Source organism: Haliaeetus leucocephalus, unplaced genomic scaffold (assembly GCF_000737465.1).
Source record: "Haliaeetus leucocephalus isolate CR32 unplaced genomic scaffold, Haliaeetus_leucocephalus-4.0 Scaffold840, whole genome shotgun sequence".
Lineage (NCBI taxonomy): Eukaryota > Metazoa > Chordata > Aves > Accipitriformes > Accipitridae > Haliaeetus > Haliaeetus leucocephalus.
The window spans coordinates 4,760,982-4,780,310 of record NW_010973276.1 but is presented as its reverse complement, the minus strand read 5'-3'; the positions used below and the strand labels follow the sequence as shown (position 1 = coordinate 4,780,310).

General features: G+C 43.5%; 1 protein-coding gene across 1 annotated transcript in view; it reads left to right on the top strand.

Annotated features, from left to right (window-relative positions):
- DHX37 (DEAH (Asp-Glu-Ala-His) box polypeptide 37) overlaps positions 1-17,429 on the top strand; it is an 18,246-nt gene extending 817 nt beyond the window's left edge. The window contains exons 2-28 of the mRNA XM_010582283.1: positions 380-483; positions 720-889; positions 1,991-2,103; positions 2,864-3,191; positions 3,919-4,067; positions 4,887-4,979; positions 5,462-5,558; positions 5,955-6,068; positions 6,799-6,900; positions 7,377-7,491; positions 7,877-7,972; positions 8,568-8,641; positions 9,391-9,529; positions 9,791-9,867; positions 10,455-10,687; positions 11,125-11,236; positions 11,840-11,946; positions 12,352-12,540; positions 12,672-12,796; positions 13,084-13,200; positions 13,326-13,498; positions 13,897-14,011; positions 14,442-14,579; positions 14,930-15,024; positions 15,484-15,557; positions 16,502-16,599; positions 17,200-17,429. Of these exons, the coding sequence (XP_010580585.1) occupies positions 380-483; positions 720-889; positions 1,991-2,103; positions 2,864-3,191; positions 3,919-4,067; positions 4,887-4,979; positions 5,462-5,558; positions 5,955-6,068; positions 6,799-6,900; positions 7,377-7,491; positions 7,877-7,972; positions 8,568-8,641; positions 9,391-9,529; positions 9,791-9,867; positions 10,455-10,687; positions 11,125-11,236; positions 11,840-11,946; positions 12,352-12,540; positions 12,672-12,796; positions 13,084-13,200; positions 13,326-13,498; positions 13,897-14,011; positions 14,442-14,579; positions 14,930-15,024; positions 15,484-15,557; positions 16,502-16,599; positions 17,200-17,282 (3,430 nt within the window). The 3' untranslated portion in view covers positions 17,283-17,429. The remainder of the gene's footprint in view (positions 1-379; positions 484-719; positions 890-1,990; positions 2,104-2,863; positions 3,192-3,918; positions 4,068-4,886; positions 4,980-5,461; positions 5,559-5,954; positions 6,069-6,798; positions 6,901-7,376; positions 7,492-7,876; positions 7,973-8,567; positions 8,642-9,390; positions 9,530-9,790; positions 9,868-10,454; positions 10,688-11,124; positions 11,237-11,839; positions 11,947-12,351; positions 12,541-12,671; positions 12,797-13,083; positions 13,201-13,325; positions 13,499-13,896; positions 14,012-14,441; positions 14,580-14,929; positions 15,025-15,483; positions 15,558-16,501; positions 16,600-17,199) is intronic.
- Positions 17,430-19,329: the final 1,900 nt, after the last annotated feature.

The window sequence follows — 19,329 nt, the reverse complement described above, 5'->3', positions numbered from 1 at the left end:
GCCCGGCCCGGCCCGGCCCGGCTCTCTCCTCTTCTCCCCTCCCCTCTCCTCAGGCGTCACGTTCGTTAGTGCAGACTTGGGTTGTTAACGTTGCTAGCGTGACCGTAGAGTCGCTGAGATGAGAATTGTGGTCATGCCTTGACTGTATTTGTATTATACTTTTATTGGAAGCGTTTGAATACCTTACAGGCTTTGCGTCAATAGCTCTATCGAAGCCATTACTGCATTTAAGCAATTCCTCATCAAAGCAATTACTATAAATGTGTTTAGCATTTGTGTTCTCAAATGTTAGTTTAAAAAAACCACTTTTATTATATTTTTATTATTCAAACTTTAGCAGAACAGATTTGTAGGGTTAAAAATTACCTCTGTCTGGGAGAGCCCGGAGCCTGCGGGGTCACCCGGAGACACGCTGTGTCCTGGGCTGCTCCCCTGACCCTGGGGGAATTAAAGAAAACGGCAGAGATTTCGTAGTGTTGTTACGTAAGTCAAGGAAAATTACCCTCACGGTTATAGTAAGCACGGGGTTATCACGTCCCCAGCTTCATGGTTCAGTTTTTTGCCCTTGCTGATGATGTGGGGTGGTTTTTTTTGGCTGGGGGTGAGGGTTGTGTTTGTTTAAAACAGCTAAATCTAGCATGGTTTGTGATAAGACCGTGAAGCAGCATGCTGAAAATAGTCCACCTGGCACAGGTGAATAATCAAACACATGCTTTTAGATGAAGCAACGCTGAAGGGAATTGATGGAAGTAATGCCCTGGTCCTGCCAGCCAAAAAAGCAAAGAAGAAAAAAGTAGCATGTGTTGTGCAACAGCAGAAGAAACCCCTAAGCAAGAAACAGAAGAAAAACCTGCACAAAATTTTAGAGCAGAAGGAGAAGAAAAGACAGGTACGTTGCTGCATGCTGGTAACTCCAGCTTTGTGACTTCTGTTAAAACAATAATTCAATATTGGCGTATGGAAAAGGTCGATGTTAACAAGCAGCTTTTGAGGTTTCCCTTGCACTGTGACTCTGGCAATCCCTGATACATGATGCGATTGCGTTGCTGGTGTGAAAAACCAGAGGTGGAACAGCTGCTCTGCAGTGCCAGCGAGCGGTGTTTGGGATGTGAACTATCAGGGGTGTCTCAAGGACGTGCAGATCCTGAATTTTAAGAGTTCACATTACAAGAGCATTAGACATCCCGTTGCTGGGCATTTTGGTCAAAAACATGCCACCACCCATGGACTCTCAAGTGTTAGCTTCAGTGGGGAAAAGCATTCACCTCCCTCTCAGTGGATCAGCTGTTGCAGGAACTTGTCATATCTGGGTCCTGGTTCCCATTCTCTCTTTGACCCTGAGTGAATAGATGAGTGTCGTGAAATACATCAGCAGAGTAAATGACATTGTTCTGTGAAACAGATTGTATGAGAAGCTTTGTCCTTCTGCAAAATGCAAAGGTTGATGCCCCAAACTCTGCTACTGCTGGTGTTTCTGAAATACTCATTTCCAGCTCTTGTATATTTTCTGTATGCAAATAGAGCTTTTCTGTCTTTGTAAAAGCTTTCCAGGCAAAACTCCTGTTCATTTTAGTGTCTGAATAATGGTTTTGACAAATGAGCTCTATTTTTAGAGGTAGTTTAAGACTGCATCTGTCTGACCTCCTGTCAGCACTATGTCCCACATGTGGGAGTTGAAGGGAGGCTTCCATTGCTCCAGCCCTCACTCCAGCATTTTAGTTCAAATCCGTTTTCTTTGCTGTTGTTTCAAGGGTGCAGCTGAGCTTTTCGTTGCAGCGATGAAGGGTCAAGTCTGCATTTGTATTTTTGCTCTAGTGCAGGGCTGAAATCTTCATCGGGAAGGACTGACCATGTAGCAGAAGGAACGTCTTTACAACTTCCCAGCAAGGTTTTGCCAGAGCACACCCTTTAAAACTCAAGTGCAAATCTTGAAAGGAAATTATTTCCTGGTGAAAATAAGCACTGACTTTGGTTGTTTTTCCCCAAATAGCGAGCGGAATGGCTGAACAAGCTGAATGAGGTCCAAGCTTCTGAGGCAGAAATGAAACTCCTGTACACTACTTCCAAACTGGGTATTGGGGAGCGCATGTATCAGACTAAAAGGTAAAGCATTATTTGGAAAGAACCATTCTGGTTTATCACTGTGGTTGAAAACTTGGCAGCCTTCTTAGCTTTTTTTTGCTTGGTTTTTTTTGTTTTGTTTTTTTTTTTTTCTTCTTACTGCATACAGGTTCTTCAGAATGGATCGAGTTAAATAATTTTCTATTTTTATCTGATAGTATGGTAGTTATTTTCTTGTTTGACTGACAATCTTTTGAGAGAATGTTAGTTAAAATAACTGGGTCTTCCCTTTCATAAGGGACAAGGTGGGTGACAATTATATCTGCATACTCTTATGTCAAACTACATAATTGGTGGATAAATGTTTACTTTTTTGTTGTATTGGAAAATATCGATTGATAGTTACTGGATAGTTACTGGATTTATCGAGAGCTGCATTTTGACAGAAGTTGAAATAAATTAAACTACAGACATGTTCTGAAGAAATGAGTAAATGTCAGTATAGCGTGTGCTTAGATATGAATCCAGCAATCAGGTCAGCTGAGGGTTTACCTAGCAGAGTTGTGCAAACCTCCAAGAATGGAGATCTGTGGAGAACTGGGTTAACCTCTCTGCGTAACATCTTCTTGTGCTGCACTACACCTCAGGTGTAGAAGTTTTCCCTATTTGAGTAAAACCTGGGTTCAGGCTCAGCCAGTGACTTTTGATGGTGTGACTTCTCTGGTTTGTGCTGAAGACATGTCTGGCTTGAGGTCCTGGAGAATGTTGACCAAAATGTTCACGTGTTGATGTTTTGTTCTAGGATGATACAGGAGCCAGAGACTGCTGTACCTGAAAAGATTAGGAGCATCAGTGGTGCAAACAAGAGAAGACACAGCTCAGATTCAGAATCGGAGCCTGAGGAAGAACCCAGTAGCTCTGAGGAGGAGAAGGAAGAGCACAAACAAGAAATTGAAAAGTCGTCAGCCAGTGATTTGAATACTGTTGAAAAGCCAGAGGAAGGCATGAAGGCAGCAGTGACTAACCAGAAGCCGGCCAGTCCTCATGTGCCAGTTTGCCAGCCAGCCTCCAACAAACCATCTTGCAAGCCTGCGATTTTCATTCCAGTGGACAGGTCTCCTGAGATTCAGGTGAGACTCTGTGAACAGGAAAGTGCCTATCAAGGGGGTTGGAAATTATGGTATCTTCCATCAGATTAGGTCACTGCAGACCCTGTAGCATTATCTTGTGTCTCTTGCTAATACTGCTTGGCAGCAGCGTGCACTTGGGGTCCGTGTTCTGGCAAGTTGTACATGTACATGTCTGAGCTTTAAGCCTGTCTAATCTAGCAGAAGGAAAACTAGTTTCGTCTTAGGATATAGGCATTTGTCTCTGGCTTTAAATATAGAATCTATTAGCAGTCTTTTATTGTTCTTTGCTGGAAAATCTTGTGATGTCACTTTCAGCTCTCCATTATGCTATATCTTACGCTGGATAGTTTTATTCCATTTGCTGTGGGTAAGGCGTTCTGTACAAATGGGAAAAGCTCTGCATGTGTCTGAACAGACAAGACAGAGTTGTGAAATGAGTTTTTCCTTGAAGTGCTATATTAATAAACTCCAGGGACTCTGGTTTCACAAATTAAAGTGCAGGGCTTGCCAGCTGCTTTCTGGGAAGCTGTTCTGATGACTCTGCGTGTTCTGGGACATGCTCGTGTGGTATTAGCTGGTTTAGAGCTTTTCGAGCCACAAAGCTTGCAGAATTCCTTTTTCTGGGTTTTGTAATCTGAGAAAGGAATCGGTTTTCAATCCTGGGGAAAACAAAAAGGGAGAGAGAGACAAAAAAGTGCAACTGAAATATGTGTTTTATATTATTTAGGAAGCAAGACTAAAGCTTCCAATCCTTGCTGAAGAGCAAGTCATCATGGAAGCCATTAGTGAAAATCCCATTGTGATCATATGTGGAGAGACGGGAAGTGGTAAAACCACACAAGTACCTCAGTTTCTCTATGAAGCTGGCTATGCCAGGTATGAGTCGTCTTTTATATTCAGCAAATGTAATTAGAAAAATTCAAGCTCAACTCAGTCACTTCTGATTTTGTTTCTTTTCTTCTGATATGGCTGAACTGAACCTGAACTGAACCTGGTCTTTTCTGTGCAGTGGTAGTGACCATGTTGAATGGGCTTTTAAAAAATCTGAAGGGAGTAAGACTGAGTTGCAAAAGTCTCTCTCCACGTAACCAATCTTTTGAAACCTCTAGGGTAAAAATTTCCTTCAAAGCCACTGGCCTGTTTTTTACAGAGGGGCTTTATTGTCTGCCCATCTCACATAGTTTAACCTCTGCTTCCAGAGGTTTGTTTTTACTTTTGCAAGAAAATGTGTGTATTTCTTAAGAACATCTTTTAAAATAGCTGTGGCTCATCTGGCACTATTGGTAACATTTATAAGCTTGGGCACTTCATAAGATGCTTCTTGTGAGCTGCATCAGGATGTGTCCAGCTTCTGTGCTGCTGCCCCAGCCTGAGTTTCTTCTGAAATTGACCCTGTTGCCAGAAGGATGTCCAGGGAGACTGGAGTTCAGTGAGCTGCAATTAGAGAGACAATGTTTGGGGAAAAAATTCCTGTGATACATGCATCTTCAGATCAATACACATATAATAGAAGGGTAATCCTGAAGCTTCCTTTCTGTCTTTTTCTTCTAACTACAACTAGAATTGATACTGTGTGAGTGATGCTACTTAATTTAGAACCATTGTGCAGAAATCCTGTTGTCATCTTTCTAAGTGTTTCTCCCTTTAAAACAAGCAGCCAAACAACCTCTCCTTTTCTTTCCTTCACCCCTTTAGTTCAAACGGTACTATTGGGATCACTGAGCCTCGGCGTGTGGCTGCAGTGTCCATGTCCCAGCGAGTTGCTAAGGAAATGAACTTGTCACACAGGTGAGGAGAAAAAAGCTGAGACCTTGCTAGGATGGTAAGACTGAGATGCTCTGTGTATGGCATAGACTGAAATCAAGACTTGCACGTTGCTTGTTCAGTCTTTGGCGAAGAACTGTGGGGAAGTTACTTATAAACTCCTCTCTGGGGTTGTCTATAAAAAAGCCAGATTTGTTGCTACTAATGGTTGTAAGTTACTTTTTAGAGAGAGCTTTGTGGAAGTGGTGTTTGGGAAGTGGTCCTAGTTTGTCTCCATGTGAGAAAGCACCCCATAATGGAGAAATAATTCAGAGTGACATTGCTGTGTATCCCAGCTTGTAGCATTTTGTGTGTGCTAGGCTCTGGGGACCTGATGGTATGCTTTTTGTCTTGTCTTGGCATCAAGTCGTAATTTAGTTAGGCTGAAGGCTGCCTCCTGGTCTGAATGTGAATTTTCTGTTTCTCACCATGCTTTTTCTTGTGGCTACCCTGGCATTTCCTCACAGAGTGGTTTCATATCAAATCCGATATGAAGGAAATGTTACAGATGAAACACAAATCAAGTTCATGACGGATGGTGTGCTGCTGAAAGAAGTTCAGAAGGTAAGTTGCTGTCCTCAGTGTTATAAAAAGGAAAGTATTTTGTATAGCTAGGAAGAGAGCCAGTTGGCTTTGTGTGGATTTGTTGCCAACCTTTCAAAGCAAAACCCCTTTCGGCACCGGAGATGTGTTTCATCTCAACCCTTTATATTCCTGCCCAAGTCCCTAAAAGTTAGGTTATGTTGCTGTGTAAAATGAGAGCAAGGAGGATACTCTCGGGAACTAAGCTGCTTCATGTAGGCTAAACACATTAAACTGTGCTCAAATATGTGGGAGAGACAGCAGCCATAAGGATGGAGGGCGGGGGGGCGGTCAGTGTTTGTGTAGCCATAGGTTGTCTTGACTTAAAAATGTCCTTGGGTTGAGGCTTCATGTGGTGAAATCAATCTTTCTTCTCAGGACTTTCTGCTTTCAAAGTACAAAGTCGTTATTATTGACGAAGCCCATGAAAGGAGTATGTACACGGATATCTTGATAGGCCTCTTGTCTCGCATTGTGCCTCTTCGTGAAAAGGTAAGAGAAGCAGTATTGATGTATGAGATGCAGATGTGCTGGGGAGGAGGGTGTTAGACATGAAGAGGCTCTATGGGAGGAGGAACTGTGTGTGGTGTGGCAGTTGATGGAAATCTGATGGAAACCATGAAATAATGCTCAGATAATGTGTTTGTCTTTCCATATGATCGAAGAAGCACAGAGCCTACAAAAAGGGGAAAAATAGTACATATCAGTACCAACAGATAATTTTTTCAGGCAATATGCAGTTAATTTTAGACTTACAGTGCCGCAAGACACGTGTAAATAATAAAATTGGCAGCCTGTTAGAAAGCAAGATGCTTACTGTTGCACTGGAATAAACTGCCAACAGCAGTGCTTAGGGCTTAGTTTTGGAGCAGACATCATGGAGTGTTTGATCCTGCCTGATGTTGGGGCTGGTGGACTGCAGGGCAGTGCTTGGCATTTGTGTTTGTTTTACTTTAGGATGGAGAGAGAATGCAGTGTTGAGAGGCAGGACACTCTCAGCATCAGGATTGCCAGCGTCTGGTTTTGTGTATTTTAAGACACGTTGCATTTGAGGCTCTGTGTATCCTCTGTCACTTGACACAGTGCTTTTGTTGTCTTAGATTTTGAGTGCTTTGGTGCAGAAACTTGTATCCAGTCCTGCTAACAGCTCTGGGTTTGTGTGTTGTGTAGCTTAGCTGCTGCATGCCTTCAGGCACAGAATAACACGTTTATGTCCCTGCAGAAAGGGCTGCCGCTGAAGCTGATCATCATGTCGGCCACCCTTCGTGTTGAAGATTTCACCGATAACAACAGGCTGTTTTCTGTTACACCTCCTGTTATTCAGGTATCGTTCTCCTCACTGGGATCTGCGTTAGATGTAACAGCTGAAATACAGTGAGGGCTTCCTTTATAAAACCAATTAAAAAATAGAGGCACTCTGATCTTTCCAGTTGGTGCTGAAATCTTTCAGATATCAATTTAAAAATAGTTATTTTGTTAGACTATTGTTTCTTTTGGGACTTGGTGTTTTTCTTTCCACTTTTATCAGAAAACTGCCCTGGCAGAATCTGGTTATCTTGAAAAACTGTAAGTTACAGTTCAGGAGAACTAGCAAGCCTCAGTCTGAGTTGATCTGAAAGAGAGGAAATTTTTGGTTTCTAGCTTGGTTTTGTGGTGTTCAGGGTAGACAACACTGATAACTTCTGTGGGTCTGGTGTTTTGTAGGTTATCAAAACCAAGAGCTGAACAGATGAAAGCTGTAATGATTGTGCTGGAGTTACGACAGCAAACCAACCCTTTTTTTTTGTATTTCCTGTCTAGGTAGATGCAAGGCAATTCCCTGTAACTGTTCATTTTAACAAGAAAACTCCCCTAGATGACTACAGTGGGGAGTGCTTCAGAAAGGTGTGTAAAATCCATCGAATGTTGCCCTCAGGTAAGGTCATTGCTGAGAACCTCTCAAATTCTTTACATTTAACATGTCTAAAGTTTTCTGGGTTGTTTTTGGGGGGAGCTTTTTTTTTGTTTTTTTCTTTTCTTTGTTTTTGGGTGGGGGTTTTTTTTGTAAGTTTAAATATGGGACTGCAATGATGTATGGTGTGCTTTTACTTCGAAGGCTTTTGATGTGAAAATTACCCTTCAATTAAATCATAGCATTAGCATGCTTCTTGAGGGAGTAGTAGAAGACAGATGCAGTCAAACACCCTGTTCCTCCTTGTTACGTCACAGTATATTTAACCTGTCTTTTATCAACCATGTGATCTGAAGCTTTCCTAGTGAATTATCTATGCTGAGGTTGAGAGTGATTTCTTCTCTTGCAGGTGGGATTTTGGTGTTTTTAACAGGCCAGGCAGAAGTTCACGCTCTCTGTAGAAGGCTAAGGAAAGCCTTTCCGTTCCAAAAAAACAACACTGCAGGTAATGCTATAGAATAAAGGACTGTTAAACTTTGAATTTATCCCACTGAGAAGTGAGCTTGCTTTGCACCTAAAAATAAGTTTTTATTTAAAAAAAACCCCACAAATCAAGGGTTGGGGAAAGGGCTTGTGGATGATTTTGATGACTGATCGTTAAGTTTGTGCTGTTTTGAGTTTGGGGAAAAGGTTTGTGTGTATGATCCCTTCCAGTTCCCCAGAATCCATTGCATTTCTTCACTTACTCTGTTGGTTGTGAATTAAAGTGGTGACTTTATTTCCAGGATAGTGGAATTTCCCAAGATGACTTTAGAAAGTCGAATTCTACTATAGCTCAGCTAATTGTCTCCTAAACATCAAGGCATACAGTTGCTGTGTGTGATGCTGTCAATCCTCTATATGGTTTCTAAATGGAATTACAACATTAAACTTGTGTGTCATCCCTGTCCCCTCTGCCTTCAATGTGACTGTTTGTTTCTTTCATGCTGTGACACTTTCTGAATCCCCCAAAAGATGGGAGTGGGACCAGACTCTCCCCACTGCCTTCTCCGAGGGAAAGCATGCTCAGCTAACAGTAATTTCACTGCCTGTTTTTGTAGGAGATGATGACAAAGAAGAACCAGTGGAAGAAATCAGAAAATTTAAGAAATCGAGGAAGCGGAAGAAAGTTATGGTAATGTGCGATGACTAGAATTTCTCCAAGAGTCAGGAAGGAGCAGGTACCTCCCTGCAAAACAGTAGTCCTGTGTAGCTGTGTTTTGCACCAGACTTTTTTAGGCTTGCATGAAGCCTTGTAGCCTACATATGTCCCCTCAGGATATCCAGTAATACTACCTACACTGATAACTGCTGCCTTATGAGCAGCAGAGTGCTAAAATATGTCCCTGGATATTATGGGCAGGAGACTGATTTCGGTTGAGTACTGACCATTAAAACTGTAATGGAAGGAGTTTCAGACTTGCTGGCTCCAGGGCTGCTCCTCATCTTGCCATTTGTTACCCAAACAAATGGGACTGATGCATCTGTGAGGAAGGGTAGCATTTGGCTTCCACCCAAGTCCTACATGTGCTTTGTTAGCAGGAGATCTTGATGTTATAGATATACTGTCCACTGACGTTGGATCCTGGTAGCTGAAGAGGCCTGAAGTAAAGAAATTTTACCCTTTCCCACTGTCCTCCAAGTGAAGAAGCTTGGCTCGTCACAAAATTGTTTGAAATACTTGGGTTATTCCCCTCCTCCTCTCCCAATTACAAAATGCTGATCCTCAGCCTTAAAATACAAATGAAATCTCTCAATCCCTCTTTCACCTTCAGGTCAACAAATGTTTGGAGTAAGTGCTCAGCTTTGCTTTCAAAGCAATAAAAAGTGCTGTTTGTGTCCCCCCGCTTAATGCTCTGTGGTCATCTTTCCTGTCTTTCTCAGACACTCCCCAAAATTGATCTGGACAATTACTCTGTGGTACCAGTGGATGAAGGAGATGAAGACAGAGATGCTGAAACTGATGATGATATTGCAGGGTCTGATATTGACCTTGATTTAGGAGATGGAGACTCAGAAGAAGGTTTGGCACTTACAAAATAAAAATTCCATATCTCCTGTCACCTGTGAAATGTGCAACATAAGCTAGTTGTCCTTTGCTAAACTGGTGTGATAACACAGCAGACCTGTGTCATGGAAAAGCTATTAAGTTTTTCCATCTTCAGCTTTGTACCAAATACTTTACTGGTTTTAAATGAAACAAATGTTTGTGAAGACATTGCTGGGACTAAGCCTGGAAGTTGACTTACTGCGTATTTAACAATATTGGTTTGTTTCTTCATAGATGAGAAATCTGATTCGTCCCTTCCACTGTATGTGCTCCCGCTCTATTCTTTGCTAGCACCAGAGAAACAAGCAAAGGTAAAGGATTTATTGTCACAGTGAGTAAATGATCCTTATAGATATGTGTGATCATTGTCTAAAGTCACATGTGCTTTGTGAGTTAAAATTTCCGTCTTGGACTATCCATCAGTGGCAGACTTGAATGGCCCAATGGGCAAGTTGGGATGGGATCAGAGCAGGCCTTACTTAGGCTGGGATCTCCCTAATGTGCCAGTTCAGCAGGTTGGGAGAGATGAAAAGTGACAGTCCTGCAGCGTGTTAAAATTAGTCATGGCCCTGGGACACATCAGGATCACGCTGCCAACAGGCAGTTCATACAAATTCTTGCATTCCCTCTTGGGCTTCGGAGGTGGCAGCAGTATGTCTAAGTACGACTCAACACTGGTGTCTGTTCCACCTGGAATCCCTGTGGATGTTTCTGAGGGATTAACTGAGTTGAATAGAGACCTCTAGAGCTGGAGACGGAGTTAAGTCTTTGGTCTCACTCTTGGGTTTCGCCTGCAATGCCACATGCGTTGTCGTCCCTTTGCAACCCATCTGAGTTGACTGCCTGTCTTTTTTCCGTTGTTGGCCGTGCATTTCATGTGCCCATCTCTTTCTTGTAGGTATTCAGGGCTCCTCCTCCTGGCACGAGACTGTGTGTTGTAGCCACCAATGTGGCTGAAACGTCGCTTACCATCCCAGGCATCAAATATGTGGTTGACTGTGGAAAGGTCAAGAAACGTTTCTATGACAAAATTACTGGGGTTTCGTCTTTCAGAGTCACCTGGATATCTCAAGCTTCAGCTAACCAGCGAGCAGGTCGGGCTGGCCGGACGGAACCAGGGCACTGTTACAGGTTAGCTACCTGCCATGGAGAGGGTTAGGAGAAACAAAAAGCCCAAGGAGTGTTAGCATGAACTTGACAGCTTCTGTCATCGTGCTGCCCCTTTCATAAGGACCTAGTGCTGCTTGAAACATTTTAGTTTTGTGTGCTCTTCATTCAAGTAGGAGAGGTGAAGCCAAACATAAACTGTCGCTGGTGATGTTGATTTGACAGTTTGGCTTTTCAGGGGCTGAAAACCCTTATTTTGGTGGCCAGATTAGCGTAGATTCCACTCCAAGCCAAGTCAGCTTTTTGTGAATAAGGCGGTATGCCCCAACCATTAAATAATTACATGGTTATGTAAATAGTACCCACAGCTGCCTTTTTTAAAATCCCTTGCCAATTTTTCAGGCGTATCTTTTGAGTTAAGATTTCTTTTAAGTCTTTAAGCAACACTTCTGGTCCACTAGGTTATACTCTTCAGCAGTCTTCATGGACTTTGAGAAATTTTCTGCTCCAGAAATAACAAAGCGACCGGTAGAAGACTTGATTCTGCAAATGAAGGCATTAAATATAGAAAAGGTGAGGTGTAAATTGGCTTTGTGCTACAGTGCTCGTTAAAGTGGTTGCCCCTAGGAGCCAGAAACAAACACAAATAAATGCCTTTTATTGTCATTGCTTGAGGCTGTGCCTTGTGTTAGAAGTGAGGATCCTGGGACTTGATTTTAGTTCTGCTAATTGCAGAAGCTGCTATGAATTCCACCAGGCCTTAATAGACATGTTTGTCCAGGTAATAAGAGCTTTCTTACATTCTTAGGAATGAAAAAAAAACCCCGTCCAAACAGGGGTTGTGGTTTAGAGATACTTGAGCGCTTTCAGAAAGCACAATACTTAACATTAGGCCTTAAAGCAGGCTGCCCTAGGCGGTGCCTGGAGTCAGTGGCAGCTGAGGGTGGCGCTGGTATTCCTGTTTCCTAATGTTTTTGTTCTAAGCGTTTCCTCTCATTATATGTCCTTTCCTCTTGCTTCTGGCAAACATCCTAAATGTTTCTCTTTGGTGTATGTAACCAGAGGGGAGGGTCTTGCTGCCTTCCAGGACTTCTTACTGTGTTCAGACTCTGGTTTTCAGTGGGAGCCATGTCGATGATAGTAGTACTGAGAGGCATTTTCTTTTGGTGTGTCTAGGTAATCAACTTCCCGTTCCCAACACCACCTTCAACAGAAGCACTTGCAGCAGCTGAGGAGTTGCTGATAGCCCTGGGTGCTTTGAAGGAACCCCCTATGACAGGAAGGTAGTGTCTGTGGTCCCCCACAAATCTCTTGGCACTGCTGCTTGGCCTCCACTATTGAGGCAGTGGGCACTGCTGTCGTCCCGCGTGCTTTTCCGTCTCAGCCCTCACATCTGAGGATGTGCTTTTGTACAGAGACTGGCATCATTTTAACAGTCTCTGGTTCACCTGTGTTTGTTTTACTGGCCCTGGCTGTGTTTGGGCAGGGAAAGACTGTGCTAGGAGTGCCCCATGCCGGGGAGGTGGGAGCTGCATGAGGAAGAGGAATCTTTCTCCCAGCCTTTGGGACCAGCACATAACAAAATCTGAGAAAACACATCAAATTAATTGGGCTGCCACAACCAGAAACACAAACTTGTTCTAATGCTGAAGTTACTTTCTTACATGACTTCTCTCTCTCTCCCCCAGGCTGAAGCAGCAGCTGGCAGCAAAGCTCAGTTGCCCTATTAGTCCCCTGGGCAGAATAATGGCCACTTTTCCTGTAGCCCCCCGCTATGCAAAGATGTTGGCATTAAGCAGGCAGCATGATTGCCTGCCATATGCCATTACCATAGTGTCTGCCATGACCGTCCGGGAGCTTTTTGAAGAGTTTGACAGGCGAGTGAATTAGCCTGACATCCTATTTACAGGATGCATCACCTTGTCACAGCTGATGCCTCTCTCTTTACGTTGAGGCCCCTCTGCGCGTAAGCACAATACTCATTTATGCTGTTTTGTGTTTCTTTTAGGCCAGCAGTAAGTGAGGAAGAGACAGCGAAACTCAAGGGGAAGAAAGCAAGGCTTTTACAGATGCAAAGGATCTGGGCTGGGCAGGGGCCGATGCAAAAGCTAGGAGACCTCATGGTGATGTTAGGTATTGCAGACAGTGATTTCCCCATACTGTTAACTTCCATTCCGTTCTCCTCTCTGCTACCCTGAGCTCTCAGCTTTATACAACCAAAGGCATCCTTGTGCTGCAGGACTGAGTCCAGCAGTATATTTTCTAGGCTGTTCTCTGGGCAGCCTGCCAGTGTCCCAGGCTAATGACGAGTGGGAACTGTGATATGCACGTGTTGACTATGACAGTACTGTCCCACACTTGGTTTAATTAGGAGAACTGATCGGCTAAGTCATTTTCTCCACCTGAATGTTCACTTCCAGGGGCAGTGGGAGCCTGTGAATATGCTGGGTGTACCCGTAAATTCTGTGAAGAAAATGGGCTCCGATACAAAGCAATGCTGGAAATCAGGCGCTTGAGAGGGCAGCTGACAACAACAGGTAAGTGGGTTTTGAGAAAAATTGTTGTGTTTATTCTCTTTTGGAGGGGGTGACAAATCAACTGGGCTGTTTGTTACAACCTTTTTTTCTATTGAATCTTAACTCACCATCTTTTTTCCTCGCAGTGAACTCAGTCTGCACTGATGCTGGTCTGTATGTTGATCCAAAGATGAAGCCCCCAACAGAAGCTCAAGCAACTTACTTGAGACAGATTGTGCTGGCGGGGCTGGGGGATCACGTTGCCCGAAGGGTTCAGGCAGAAGAGCTCCTGGATGACAAATGGAAAAATGCCTACAAGGTAAACAGCTTGATTTGACTGAATTCTTCTTCCCCTCTGTGTCAGAAAGACACTCCTGTGCAAAGCCTGGGCTTACGGCTGCATGCAGCATTGGGACTGCATGTACTGGCTTTCTACAACTTCTCTCCATAGAGTTTAAGTTTCCAGTGTTGCAATTTCCCAGTCCTCATGTAGGAATTGTTATAAAAGAGCTAAGAAGTAGCATTAGTCCATCTTGCAAGGTGCTTGATGTCTCCAGAGAAGGTGAAGCAGAAAATTGTGAGGGTATTAAAAAACTCCATCGCTTAAGGAAACCATATAAATGTACATCTGAGAGAGACTGAAATTCAATGCAATCAAGAAATTGGATTGCCAGTAACTCATCTTACTCTGCTTCAATCTTCTGTGCTTTCTGAAAGACTGCTCTCCTGGACGACCCAGTGTTCATCCATCCGAGCTCAGTCCTCTTCAAACAACTCCCAGAGTTTGTGGTGTATCAAGAAATTCTTGAGACTACAAAACTGTATATGAAAGGTGAGACTGCTGCGGTCCCTACTTGTTCCGCAGGTATGGCGAGGAATTCAGAAATGCCTTAGCAGAATGTGTCCCTTGCTATGGTGGCTGAGTGTTCTTACAGAGTGGTCCTGCCTCCTGGGATTTGGATCCTTAAGCTTTCTAGATCTGGATCAGGAGAAAAATTGGCCTGGTTTATTCTTGGTCTAGCAGAATTGGCTGGAGCAAAGCTCAGCTTCTGAAATAGCTGCTCTGCACCAGCTCTGTCAGCAATAGCTACCTATTGCTGGTTTCTGAACAGAAGAATGTAAAAAAGTTGACTTGAAAAATGAGATACAAGTAAAATCTGTGGAGATGAGATCCTGACCATGCGCTGTACTCATGGGACTGCTAGTGAGTGGCAGCCCTTCGCAGCAAGCCTGCATTCAGGTGTGTGTTTTCCCTTCCTAAGGTGTGTCTGTAGTTGAACCCGAGTGGATTCCTGCCCTGTTGCCACCATACTGCCACTTTGGGAAGCCTCTGGAAAATCCTCCTCCATCTTACTGCTCTGAAACAGGCCGAATTCGATGTCACAGACCAAGTGTCTTTTGTAAGTGTCTTGAAAAGTGTCGAAGTTTTGTCTGACAACTGCTCTATAGTTATTGTCATGCTGCTTTTAACAAGACTATCAGCAGACCAGAAAGGTCAAGCTCAGCTTGGACTGTTCAAAGAGCTTAACAGTGGTTTCAGTAGCTCCATGAGATTCGTAGCACTTAAATATCAGCATCTTCCCATTGGCACGGGCATTTTATGCCCATCTGCTCCCTTGTAAAGGAGCAAGGCTGGCTGGGTGGTTGCAGTATCCTTGCTGCTTCTGAGCACCTGTGTTGTCACATCTCCCTTGGAAATGTACCCTCTGCTTTGAGCATTTAGGAGACTTGGTGTGATCTTTCTTTCCAGATCGAGTTAGCTGGCAGCTCCCTGCTGTGGAAGTTGATTACCCAGAAGGTATTGATCGTTACAAATACTTCGCCAGGTTCCTGCTTGAAGGAAAGGTGAGTGTGTTCCAGCTGCGTTACTCCCTTGATGTTAGCAATAAGTTTTTAGCCCAGTTTTTGGAGGAGATGGGCCTTGTGGGCCTTTGTGCACATGCCCATTCCTCGTAACTGGCTGGTGGTTGGAGGAGTTTGCTGCAGTTGGTGGGGTGGGGAAGATATCTTTAAAATACGAAACAGCATGAAAATCGGCATTTGGGTGAACGTGACCCCAAATTTAAGTCCTGTTTTTGCAGAGGAAAAAAAAAATATAGCTCATGTCTTTGTCTATTTGGAGACACAAGAGTCATCTAGCAAGCCACTAAGGACAAGATTGGTATGGACACATGGATGGGAGAGAGGTGGTAATAGAGGATATGGGGTGGAAGTCTGTAGCAGTCCCAAGTTCATTGATGATTGTCTCCACAGAACGGTTAATTTACATTGTTCATTATATACTTGTTATAACAAATCTTCCAGGTCATTGAAAAGTTGCGTTCTTATAGCCGGTGTCTGCTGTCCAGTCCCCTCATAATGCTGAAGACATGGTCCAAGTAAGTTCTTAAAAACAAACTTAAGGTTGTTGTCTCCACCGAACACTTTTAACTTCCTTTTACATTAAAAAAATTCAATGCTGGGAAGGGTGTTCTAGATAGTCATCTCGGCTGTAGCTGCAGGGAGAGGAAAATGAGTTTTCTTACCAAGAAAAATTGTGTCTCGAGAGAATTGGGCTATTCTAAGGGCAGTGTGGAAGAACAGGCAACCGGCTGGTCACACTGACCTCTGCAGGCTGCTTCATACAAGTAAATTGCTCACATGTAAGAAACTCAGATGAGCACTACTACCTTCCTTGCTTTTCTTTGCAGTTTGGCCAATTATATTGTCTTTATTTCTTTTCAAAAACATGTTTGCAACAGGCTGTGTTTTTCTTGTGGTTTTGATTACGTTTATAGAACTGTGACCTTCAAAAGGACTGTCAGCTATTGCTTCCCTTGCTATCCCTGCAATGTCCTCTCTTGTTTACCAAAATAACCTTTCTCTGAGTTTTCTCTGAGTTTTCTGTGAACTGACAGATGCAAGGATTTTGAAAAGCTTTGTTAAAAGTGATTGATGTCACAAATTGTTACCTGAGGGTCCCACAATTGCAAAGTATTTTCCTTTTTTAGTCAATTCAGAGTTCAGCGTGGGACCTTTTTGCTTTACTGTGTGCTATGCAGCTGCATAGCAGACAATTTCATGCTGTCAGCAACGAGAGCAACCTGCTACTTCTTTTAACAACAAAAAGTTGTGGTGGGGAGAACGTACTACTTCTAGTGAACTTTCTTGAGCCAATGACATGTCTCTGTATCCAGAGGTCATGTATTTCTACATCTATATTTAGCCTGTTAAAAATACTAAGAGTATAAATTCAGAAAGGTAAGGTGAATGCTGTAACACTTTGCTAAACTGTGCTAATGAACATGGTTTTACTGCACCATTTTATTTTGCGCCGATTTAGACTTCAGCCCAGGACAGAATCCCTCCTGCAGGCTCTAGTTGCAGAAAATTGTGATAATCGCGATGCTTTAATGGCTGCATGGAAGAAAAATCCTAAATGTAAGTGTTCTGCTTGCTCTAATTATTAGTCATATCAGTGCAGACTTTGTAGTACCTTGAGCGTTGCTGAATTGTAATTTAAAAAATGGGTGATTTCACTTGATAAGCTCCAAATACTTGCTGTTTTCTCACCAGAAACAGTAATGCTCTGTGTTTGGGTCTTGTGAAGAACTGGAGTTCCCTGTACTTTAGAAAGCAACATTTATTTGTATTTTAAGAATTTTTCTGTAATTCTAACCACAGTTAAAATATTTGGTTTGGACTTTTGAAAAATTGGGCTACGACAGTACTGTCAGTGGATACGGGAAATTTTTTTTTTTTCCAGGTAAAATGGATTTTGTTCAATATTAGGGTACCAGATTATAAGAGTTCTTCATAGAAGCAGCTGCAAAGTGATGCAGTGGTGGCTTTCACAGTAATTCTCCCATACTTGATACTTTTATATCTGCATGCAGGTGTCCAAGCTCCAGCACTGTTCCAGTGATGGAAAGTTGGTTCTTGCTCTCAGCAGGGTGACGCCACAGGACCTTGTCTTTCCAGCAAAACAGCTCCAGTCCCTGACTCCCATAGCTGTCTAATCACTCCTCTCTTTCATTCTAGATTTGCTTGCAGCCTATTGTCAGTGGATCCCTGAAGCTATGCATGATGATCTAGCCCAGAAGTGGCCACCAGTAGCACTGTGAAGTGCCTGGCTCTGTTCTTGACAGGACTCCTTTTCTTGAAGATGTTTTGAGAGTTTGTGTTTCCTTGGAAATCTGATGACACAGATGGACTCGCTAACTGGTAGCGATACTTTTTTGTAAGCGAACTGGGTGTTATTCTGGTTTTCTGGGAAGCCCGACCAGCTGTTTTGCTGGTATTTTGTAATATTGTCTGGATAATTTTATCCATTGTATTTTACAGACTTTTTTTTTAATCTGAAGTTTCTCTTTGGACTATATTAGTCATATGGACTGTAATAAATATATATAGTTCTTGGTTTGGATGGGAGAAATGTTTTCTACGTGGGATGCTGCAATAAGCAGAATTTCAGACCTTTGTGGACTCTTCCTCATGTGTCACTGCAGATCCAAATGCAGACTGAACCTTTGGTCCTTGTGGTGGGTTGACCCTGGCCAGCAGCTCAACAGCACATAGCTGCTCACTTGCTCCCTATCCCTCTGGCAGCACAGGAGGTGCTTAAGTGAGAAAACTCGTGAGTTTGAGATAGGCAGTTTAATTAGTGAAGCGAAGAAGACAAAGAAGAAGAAAAAAAAATCGAAATGATGCAAAGGTGACTACTCACCACCTCCTACAAAATGACCAGCTGGTATCTGAACATGACTGACATTATACAGCACACATTATCCCTTTGACCAGCTCAGGTCAGGTGTCCTGGCTGTGTCCCCTCCCAGTGTCTTGCCCAGCCCTGGCCTGCTCATGGGGGCAGCAGAAGGGGGGTGTCCTGGTTTCGCCTGGGATAGAGTTCATTTTCTTTCTAGTAGCTGGTATAGTGTTATGTTTTGGATTCAGTATGAGAAGAATCTTGATAACACACTGATGTTTTCAGTTGTTCCTAAGTAGTGTTTATACTAAAGTCAAGGATTTTTCAGCTTCTTGTGCTCAGCCAGCAAGAAGGCTGGAGGGGCACAAGAAGTTGGGAGGGGGGACACAGCCAGGGCAGCTGGCCCAAACTGGCCAAAGGGGTATTCCATACCATGTGATGTCATGCCCAGTATATAAACTGGGGGGAGTTGGCATGGGGGGGGATTGCTGCTCGGGAACTAACTGGGCATCAGTCAGCAGGTGGTGAGCAATTGCATTGTGCATCACTTGTTTTGTGTATTCCAATTCTTTTGTTGTTATTATTGTCATTTTATTATATTAAACTGTTCTTACCTCAATCCATGAGTTTTACTTTTTTTTCCCGATTCTCTCCCTCATCCCACTGGATGGGGAAGAAGTGAGTGAGTGGCTGTGTGGTGCTTAGTTGCTGGCTGGGGTTAAACCACGACGGGGGGGGGGGAAGAGAAGGCCTTGATGTGTAAGTACTGCTCAGCAAAGCCAAAACACTGGTGTGTTATCAGCACTGTTTTAGTCACAAATCCAAAACACGGCAGCCTATGGGCTGCTATGAAGAATTTGACTCCAGCCCAGCCAGACCCAGTACAGTCCTAGTATTTCTTTTCCTGCTTCTCTAGGAGTTTGCCATGAGTTCAGAGTATCCATTAATCTTGGTTTCAGTATTTTTTTTTCTCAAATCTCTCCTCATACCTGGTTTGGTGCTGCAAGCACTCAGATCTCCTGGTGCCATTGCTCTGCCATATGGTTTGGCAGTACTGTTTTGTAGAGCCTGGTGCTCCTGAGCCACCCTGTGTTTTGTGGGTTGGAGCACTTCTGGGGATGCAGCAGCTTTTAGGAAACGGGGCAGACTTTAACCATGCCATCTGCTGATTGTGCAGCAAGAATTTGTGGTAGTCCCAGAAGAAAATGGATGGCTGAAGTTCACCTTTCACCTAAGCTTTTTCCTCCTTGGTAAACCCTGCGCTTATGGTGTGTTAATTTGCTGTTGCTTGTAATACAGCAACATGAGGAGGTGTGGGCAGTGACCTTCCTGTCCTTGCTTTCTGGAGGAAGCTGGTGCAACCCAAGCACAGAAAAGGCTGGCACTCCTGCACCCGCTGCTCCCATGGCTCCCACGTGCTTCGGGGGCTGCAGGCCAGGACACAGGCAAGTGTTAAAAATATCTAA